This window comes from Uranotaenia lowii, unplaced genomic scaffold (genome assembly GCF_029784155.1).
Source record: "Uranotaenia lowii strain MFRU-FL unplaced genomic scaffold, ASM2978415v1 HiC_scaffold_421, whole genome shotgun sequence".
NCBI lineage: Eukaryota > Metazoa > Arthropoda > Insecta > Diptera > Culicidae > Uranotaenia > Uranotaenia lowii.
The window spans coordinates 18,333-28,343 of record NW_026598336.1 but is presented as its reverse complement, the minus strand read 5'-3'; the positions used below and the strand labels follow the sequence as shown (position 1 = coordinate 28,343).

The window sequence follows — 10,011 nt, the reverse complement described above, 5'->3', positions numbered from 1 at the left end:
TAGTCCTTTTCATAACCAACAAAACATTACTAAAGTTTTGCATATCCGAGGTCTATAAACGTAGATATCACCAAAATAAAGTGCCCGGATACTAAATGATCATAGCCTTATTCCACGCACGTCTACAGCACTTCCTCAGTTTTGCAAGGTTTGAATTCCACCATGGTGTGGTTTTTTTTATGTATTCTTAAAGTGCGAAGTGGGCATGCCTCCTCAAAGGAGCTCACTATCTTTTCTGTCATGTTATCCACGACATCGTCTAGATCAGCAGGAGTGTTTATTTGAGGAAAGTATCCATGAAATCGGGTAGCTAAATTATCCAAGTATTGATCCCAATTTGTAGCTCTTGGGTTTCTAAACGAGACAGTATTCAGGAACGCCCCTAAATGTTCAAAGTAGATGAATCTGTGATCAGATAACGATTCTTCTTCTGGCAGATGCCAATTACATAATTCCAGTGAAACGGATCTTGAACAAAGAGTGATATCAATGACTTCATATCTATCGGTACGAACAAAAGTCGGACTGTTTCCTAAGTTCAGTATTTCTAAATCAGTGCTACTCAAATACTCCATGAGATTGGCACCTCTTAGATTGGTATTTGAGCTACCCCAAATAACATGGTGAGTATTTGCATCACAAGCTATAATAATCGGAATTTTGTGAAATTCGCAGTATGTAACAACTTTCTTCAAACTTTCCGTTGGAGATGGTTGCTCATAAGGCGAGTAAGCTGAACAGTAAATGTATTTCCTCATAGTGCTGTTGCTCAACAAAGAAACTTCTATAACACAGATATCCCTAGTAGTTAGTTCCGGCAATAAGATCGCATTGATTAGCCCGGATTAGTAGGTATAACTTCAATTGATTGAATTGATTCCATGCATAGAGTATAAATAAGGTTAACTTTTTTGAACTAAACCACATAATTAGATCCAACACTCAGTATCAGAGATCAAAAACAGGTATTTGATTCAATAATGTTGATGATAAATGATGACAAATGATTTTGAAATTAAGGTCGCCACTAAAATCACACTTATAAACGTTTCAAAAAATGTAACCACATGTGCCTTAGGCCTTAAATAAAGTCTTTAAAACTAATAACCGACTCTGAAAACGTGTTCTTAGAATTTCGAAATTACTACAATTCTTTACGTTAGTCGAGAGTTTTTGATGTTGTGAAACATAATTCGACGAATATTGATAATGTTCTTATTTAATTTGAGCAGAACTAAAGAATTTGTCTTTTGATAAATATTATGAAATGTAAATTGAAAATGTATTTCGGATAAGAGATATCGAAAAACAGAATATTATCTGGAATTTGTTTTAAAAAAATGGAGCATACAAAACCGTAAAATACTGCAAATAAAGACGTGCCATTCCTGCAAATGGTATACAGTGAAGAACACGTCTAACATGATTTTGGCGAAAAAAAACAAGTGAGTTCAACTGCGTAAAATGGAGAAACATTTAAACAAAACATTCTTCGGCGCACTTATCTTGGGGTCTAAAATCCTCTGTAAACGAAGAAAACAATGTAAATTGGAAGGAAGAATAAGTATTCAAATTCAAATTTACCCCAGAAGATATTCGGTATCAGCTTTCGCTGGAAATCAAGAAATGAAAACTAAAAAATGTCTTCGTTAGTTTTTGCTCTTAGAAGAAGGCACCAGCATTAAAATTTCTTAGAATATAAATACAGGTACTGAAAAAGTTGATTACACGGAATTTGAATAAACGAAAAAACTGCGAAGCGAAAAGAAACGCATTAATCCACATTCAATATGCTGGAAACTCAAATAAACACCCCACTTGGCGAGTGAATAAAAATAGTAACATTTCAAAAGGGAAAACTGCCAAATGTAAACAAATCGAGTTAATGGCCATTCCGAATGTACGCGGTAGCACTTTACCTAATAAACGAGGTTTATTAAAATCACTTAAAACTTTCAAAAAAGATGTTCCCAATTCTAAAACGCGTTTTCCTCGTTTCGAGCTAACTGCTAGTTGCGCCCTTATGAAATGTTACGCTAGAACTTTCTTTTTGATTGAGTTCTATTCTGCCATGAAATGCCGAAGCTACGTGTATGCCATTTTTAGTTTTCGCCAATAAAAGCGTTTTTCTCTTTTTCCCCATTCTCCACTTCTCCGGAATTTTCATACAATATCACATTCCATGAAAAGTCCCAAAGAAGTAGAAAATGGGGAAAAAGAGAAAAACACTCTTATCGACGAAAACTTCAAATGGCATACACGTAACTTCTGAAGTTCTATGAGATGACGTATCACTTTCGATTTGACAATTGTAAGAAGCAGGTCCAATGTAAGAAATTCTGCGTTGACCAAAAGATGTTAAACAACGGCTTCGAAGCAAATGATGTGATTGACGAGTATGGCGAAAACGAGTGCCTAAGTTAAACAATAAATTTCTTTTTCGATGATAGTATTATCAAAAGAAAGGTCATCGCTGCGATAAATTTTTCTTCTTGCTGAACGAAATATTTGGTCTTGGAAAGGTTTAAGGTTAGCAGATTGCTATTAAAGTATTTACCAAGAATCTCTAGGTCTTTATACATTTTTCCAATTATGACATTGGGACCATTCTCTGGATAAAATAATGCGGAGTCTTCTGCAAATAATCAAGGGGTACCATGCAATGGCAGATTGCATAAGTCATTGATATATAGTAGAAAAATCAGTGGCTCAAGGTTACTACCTTGTGGCACACCCACTTCTATTTGTCAAAACGAGCTATTTATTGTATCAATAGAAACATACAGTTTCCGTCCTGATGTTAAAAGCAACTCCTCTTATTCCAGAGCGATCCAGTTTTTTAAAGAGAACGTCTTGATCAAGCGTGTCAAAGGCTTTGTTTTAAGACCAGAAACAATCCCTACAATAATTTTTTTTTTCAATATTTTCAATGACCGAATCTATCAATTCACACATTGCAATAAGCGTACTAGACCCAGCCTTAAAACCGAATTGCAGGCAGTATAAGGTGTTATTTTCTTTGATTAAGTTATTGAGTCTTTGATAAAGTTATTGAGTCGACTTACGAGGAGTTTTTCGAAAATTTTACTAAACACACTAAGGGTTGAAATTGGACGGTAATTATATGATCTGGAAACTTTATATGGCTTTTATTGTCCAATATCAACACCGTTGATTTAAAAATATTTTTCGGACAATCACCAATTTTTCAAATGAATATTATTTAAATTCAGGTATCAGTCTGGGCACAAATGCATTGAAATGCAAATCCAAGATTCACCTTTTGAATCTCGTTTCCATATACTGGAATATGGTTGTTTCGCATAACGCGTTTGTTGATTTCAAAATTTCATCCAGCCAAACATTAAATTTTATGTTACAGTTTTTGTTAGTATTTTTCACCCCTTAATGTAAGCAGCACTCTTACGCTTTTTCATTAAAAACTTTTTGACAGAAAAAAAGTAAAACTTAACTCGAACAAAACCAATAAATACTGAAATTGGTGCTTAATGCGAAATGACATCACAATAATATCAACAACTTTAAATTTTCATACATTTTATTTGAATTTTCACTAAAAACAAAGTTTGTTGCAACTTACCCCTTTTTCTAGTAAAATGAAGAATTTTAGTTCTCCTCGTAATGAATAATTGATACCCAAGCCGAGCGTTTCACTTAGATTCATAAATGACTCATTCAATTAATAACCCCAATTTTGTTGCCAATGCATCGATGACTGCGAGGCAATTCAGCTTGAAAATCTACCGAAACAGTGTTTTATCACGTTCCCACATGTGCACAAATATCAACAATTCGATATGACTCGAAAAGTGCAATAAAAAAAGCCAAAATCTAACCCTCGTACCTAAGGAATGTGAATCAAACCGATTGTATTTTGTCCGATTGTCTGTCGCTCGCTTAAACCAATTCAAGAAATATATTACTTTATTACGTTCAAAGCATCCGAACTGAAATCGAAAGAGCAAGAAAAAAATGGGTTCCATCCCAAATGGTTTTTGGATATAAAGAAACACCTCACCCGGTTGTGTGTCTTTCAACTCAAAAAGATACGGAGAAAAAAAAAGGAACAACTCCAAACCATTCAGAAAACGAAACACCACGAAACAGAACCCCGAAATAAACATAAGGAAATTCTTCTAAGCAATTCACAGCAAAGTGACGTCACCAAAACACAAACATCCAGCCATCCAGCCAAAGTGAGTGAGGCGCTATGATTCACTTCACATCATCAAACCCCGCAATTCGGAGCCATAGCAGCATCATTTGCTTCCAACCGGTTACCAATCTCTGCTAGACTCGATATTTTCATCGCAATTTTCTCCGGTTCGAACGCAGACGGAAAAACATCGCAATCTCGCGCTACCAATAATCGAGTGCGTTTCCTTCCTTCCCTTGCGTCAGTTGATGGGAGTGAGCCTCTCAATTTTACACCTCTTGAAAGTTACACAATTTGCTCACTCTCTCTCTGTCTGTTTAAAGTGAAGTCAACAGGGGAGAAAGTCGGAAAAAAGAGAAATTGAGCGTGAGTAGGAAAACAGACAATGGCCGCAAAACCGGTTCCCAAATTTGTTTCTTTTTTTCTATCGCATACAAATCAATGGGCCGGACCAGGTTGCGGGATCTACAAAACAACAAAAGAGCTTCCGAGCGCGAGACTTTCTCTCTTAACAAAGGGCAGGTTTTGCTCGCGTGAGCAAAGAGTTTTCCACGGAGAGAACTCCTTGGATGGTGATTTTTTGTTGATAGTGTGCTGGTGAGTTATGTCCAATGTTGAGCTGAGAAGTTATTTTTATTTTTTCGTTCAATGGTGGAATCGGCTGACAATCAATGGTGATGGCACCACTACAAATGTGGAAAGTTGATATGGGTCTTCTTTTTTTTAGAGGGTGACACGAGGGTTAGGGTTATATTGATTAGGAATTTTCATAAAACGCTTTAAGAATTCTTAAATAAAGTTTAATCTATTGGAAAGGAAGCTTATTTGTTAAAATAGCCTAAATTTTGATCATCTCAATCCATTGAAAAATTTCCTCGACGGTGCTGTAACTGGTATTAAAAATTCAATTATTCCCATATCCGTATTACATTCTTCCATGGCTCGCTCAGCCGCCGATCGTTGTGTGCGTGTGCGCTTCGAATTGCACAAAACAGTTGGTAGCAGTGCGTTTCTCTCCGTCTCAGCAGGCGCTGCTGATATCAATCGCATCGCATCGCAAGTTGGCTCTCGCGCTCGCTCTCCCGAGTTGAAATTTTGGTTCCCCGCTGATGCAAGCAAGGGCTCCCTGACTAGTTCACCGAGTTTTACGTGTTCAGTATGCGTTTGTTAAGCGGCCCGACATGAATTGAATTTGCCATCATCGACGTGTGTTCCGGAGACAGTTCGTGGTGTTGTTGCATTCCTTCCCGACGGTCGATTTTTTTTCCTTCTCTTGCCCAGGGAAGGAAAACGGGGAGTGAAGCGATCATCGGAGGAAGAAGAAAAAAAGTAAAAACACGAAAACGGGAAGACGAAGAAACCCGAGCGTGAGTGTTGTGTTCTGCTGTCCCGTCAGTCTGAATGGTGTTTCTTCTACTTTTGGGGAAATCGAAGACGAAAACCTTTAACACTTAGGGCATAGTTGGCCATTGCGCTGTGCGTTGTTATGGCGATTTGGTGCGTGTGGTGTCGATAATCGTCGACGTTTTACGGAATCGTGGTCCAAGAAGACGTACATATACGGTGGGATCAATCCCGTAAAGTTTCCGGTTTTCATTCGGTTCGGCGGATTACATCTTTCTGTAGAACGGAACGGGCCACACCACTATGCGGGAGTGAACAAACCATGGATGCTCTTTCTCAGAAGATTATTTTTCACCGCAGTTTTTTTCTTCATTTTTGATAAGGAAGTTACTCCTTAATGTCGCTTTCTTACTTAGAAGGAAACAAATCGGTGCGATTTCTCTAACTATTCATCGACGTCGAATAGAAGCGAAAGTAATGGAATCAGTTAATGTGTTACATTTGGTGTTGCGATTTAGGGAACGCGGCCTACTAATTCACAAAACACAGTGAACCCAAAGCAAAAGAGGAGATGAATTTTATTGAGTGATTCCGATTTGTTCTGCTTTTTGTCAAATAGAAATCGAGTTGAAAAATAAAATCAAATCGAGTGCGTTTGCGGTGGTGGCGACGACACGACACAAAAGCGAGAACATACATGAAAACAGCAAACGTAGACGTCGTCGTCGTTCGAGGGCAAAGAGGAATGTGAAAAAAATGAAAAATTGTCTATGATCAATTTTACTGCCGTGAAGCGCTCCGAATGCAGCTAGCTCTGAAGTGGTATTGTTCTTGTTGTTGCTGTTGATTTGGGCTTTGCGTGGAAAAGGCTGGTTGTACAGTTTTTTTTTTTCATTTCACGTTTTGAGGAGAGTGAGCAGGAGAGCGCTAGAGCGTGTGCGTGTGCGAGAAGGAAGAGCCAAGAGTGCGCACCGAGTGTGCTGTGTGTGGTTTTTCAAATAGTTCGATAATTGAGAGTGGTGTTTCAAGAGGAATAGGAAGAAAAAAGTGGCTCTAGTGAATTGGAAGAAGATGCAAATGTGAAGGAGCGCTGTCTCGAGAAGTTAAAAATTGTACCAGTTGGGAGTGCGCTTTGCTCAGTCGGCGAACAGAAGAAAGTAATGACCAATCAATAATCGACAGTTTTTCCAACGTGGTTTTCCCAGTGAATGTTCGAAATTCGGGTGGAAAATCGGATTTGTTTGCTTGGAGTGTCGCTGTTGCTGCGGGTGAAATCAGAATAGACTGGATCGCAGATATTTTCTCTAGCTTGGATTATGAGAATTACTCCATTAATCATGGGCGACAAGTAAATAACACAACATTTCGGTGGCGTCGACCGACGTCAAAAGTCGTTTTCGGGAAACGACGGTGGACGCAGCAAATCGAAAACCTCGAAACGACATGCCAGCAGACGATGTGAGTGGCTAATGTTGGTTGAGATTTACCGCTGTACGCTGTGATCAAAAAAGAGGACGCAAGGCAGTGTGATACTTTTCAACATCAGTGGTTCACTGCTAGTTTCAATAAAATAGAGATTCAAACAATTGTGTGTAGCGGATACATAAAGAAAAAAAACCTGTATACTATCGTAGAACCATCGTAGTAGGCCATGCTAGCAAGATGAACAGATACAGCAGGAGAAAAAGTAAAGGTGACCTCACTGAAGAGGTGAGCCATAGTAGTAGCTGCCAGATTCAGAACCAGTATGACACACGACAGACTGTCGCCTCAATGGCGGGTCACATTACAACGAAGCGGCGGAAATACAGGTTACTGAGTACCCGGCTAAAGCAGATTCTGCCTAATATACGAACTAGCTCGTACCTAACGCTCGGTATGCTCGTATGCCTGCAGCTATTGACAATGTCCACCGTACTACACTGTGCCAAAACCTTCTATATGCACTGGAATACGACCAACAGTATATTCCGGATCGACAACACCGACCACATCATTGACGTGAACAAAGGGAACTCAGCATTTGAGTACGATCAGGTGCATATCATTTGTCCAGTGTACGAACCGGGTACGTTCGACAACGAGACGGAGAAGTACATTATCTACAACGTTTCGAAGGTGGAGTACGAAACGTGCAGGATCACCAATCACGATCCTCGGATTATAGCAATCTGTGACAAACCGAACAAATTGATGTTCTTCACTATCACATTCCGGCCATTTACACCGCAACCCGGTGGCTTAGAGTTCCTACCAGGGAATGATTACTATTTCATCTCGACCTCCTCGAAGGACGATCTTCATCGGAGGATAGGTGGGCGATGTTCCACTAACAATATGAAGGTGGTGTTCAAGGTGTGCTGTGCGGATGATCAGCAGCCTCATGCGAACGTCAGTTCTAGTAACAATAACGTAATACCCTCGTCGACGGCAATCGACGGTAGCAGTAGTAGCAGTAGTAGTGGGGGCGATCTTGGAGGTCACTCCTCGAATGGTGGTGGCAGCACTGGTGTATCGATAAACACCAACGTTGGTGGTGCTTCTTCGGATGGAACGCTGTTCGACTCGTCAACACGGTTGCATCCTTCATCAACCGTCAACACCAGCCAGGGTAACATCGTCCAGAGCACGGTGAACTGGCCAGTCTGGAATGGGGGCAATCAGCAGCCTCATCGGCCAGTTCCTTCGACTCCTGCCATCGGAGGAGGTAGCAATGGTCGCCATCAGCATCATTACACTCCGATTCCGCCCCGAACGGCCATCAACAACTACAATAACAATTACGGTGGCGGTTCTGGTTCCGGTGCTCATAGTAATAGTAATAATTATAACAATCCACCGTCCAATGCACATCAGAACAACAACAACAACAAACCGACGAAGAAGACGACCAGCAACAACGACTACGACAAACATCCCAACGAAGTGGTCAAGAACGAAGAGCTGACGTACAACAATTCGGCGGCATCCAATGGCAGCTTACTTGGATTACTAGTATTAGCGATCATCTGCTCGCATCTTCACTTGCTGCTGCTTTCACCCAGTAGGAGCAGGACCAGCAGCAGTAGCAGTAGGCTTAGTCAAACCGCGGGGTTGCCAAATACGTTGCCATTGACGACGAGATAGCACGTAAGCCAATTCCTACTAACTTCAACTCGATGCTAATCATGACACATACTTCGAATAACAAAAAACAGAATCTTAAAACCCAGACCGTAACTCAATTTGTATTACGATAGTCTCCCGGAACCGTAGCTCAAGCGATGGTTCCACTGGAAGATGCAAATGCAAATCAACGATACTTGTAAAACAAGGCAGAGTCAAACACAAAATAACACACACACATATATAGAGCTAAAACACCGAACACCCACGTCGATAAAAACAAACACGTAAGTTACGTTTCCTTGTTCGTGAAGGGAAACAAAGTAAAAAAAAAACAGTTAGATGATGGAAAATTGCAGATCAAGCAAATATCTAATAGTCTTTAATACTAGTGTGTAGTAGTGAGTGATATTAATTTAATAAAAGTAAAAGAAAAAAAAACCAGTAGGCAAACACAACACACACTGAAAACGTTAGAGAAAAAAAACTGCAAAAACACACTTTTATGAAAACATAGAAAAGAAAAAAAAAATCATTTTAGAAGTAAACCGAAGACTGAGAGAATTGACAGCGCGAGCGTTTATGAGCGATTATAGTATTATGCGAAATTTGAAACGTTTTGATGAAAATCGATTAAAGAAAAAATCAATGCAAACATGCTACTGTTATTATTATTTCTTTTTTGCGTGAAACTTCAAAAGAAAAACATTTGTTGAAACAAAACACGGACGACTCTCGTTTACGGTGGACGCAAGGATCAGTTGTTTTTGTCTTGTGACCAGTTGTCTAGGAAAAAGTTCATTCACATCCCAAACGAACGGATCAAGTTGGGGGGCTTTTGTTTTCCTTTTTTTTTGTGTGGCTGCCAACTGTAACAGCAACAATCCGAATGGACAAAATTGCAATTAGCATCCTTCAGGTTCGGGCTCGAGGGAATGCAGTACTAAGTGTCCGAAAATGAAGGTGGAAGAAAGAAGGCTTCAAAATTTACCCTCAAAAACATCTCTGACGAGCTGACAAGTTTCTTTCCCTTCTCCACTCGTAAGATCAGTTTTTTTTTTCAAGGATTCCAAATCCCGGCAGATGGAATGATGGCAGATTAAAATTTTCTACTACTTTTCCTCCACACTGACAATCGAGCGCCAACATAGCTAAAGTTAGAAGAAGGCCAACCAGACAGACGGCGCAGCCGGCAAAGTAGGCTGTGGCTGTGCACTTTTTGCTTTTGCTACCTACCGAGCTACTAGTTACCTACTCCCTCGATGATGCTGCGCCAGTATCGTATATTCTACTGTTTTGGCCTACTACGTTGTATACTGTACGTCGTCGTCGTCATCCATCGTCTAGTTCCGACTGCATTTCGAGAAGAATGATGTTCTTTATTG

General features: G+C 39.9%; 1 protein-coding gene across 1 annotated transcript; it reads left to right on the top strand.

Annotated features, from left to right (window-relative positions):
- Nucleotides 1–5,982: 5,982 nt before the first annotated feature.
- Nucleotides 5,983–9,396, top strand: LOC129760096 (ephrin-B3). The gene has a single exon (XM_055757668.1). The coding sequence runs from the start codon at nt 7,184–7,186 to the stop codon at nt 8,645–8,647; it is 1,464 nt and encodes a 487-aa protein (XP_055613643.1). The 5' UTR covers nt 5,983–7,183; the 3' UTR covers nt 8,648–9,396.
- The last annotated feature ends 615 nt before the right edge of the window (nt 9,397–10,011 follow it).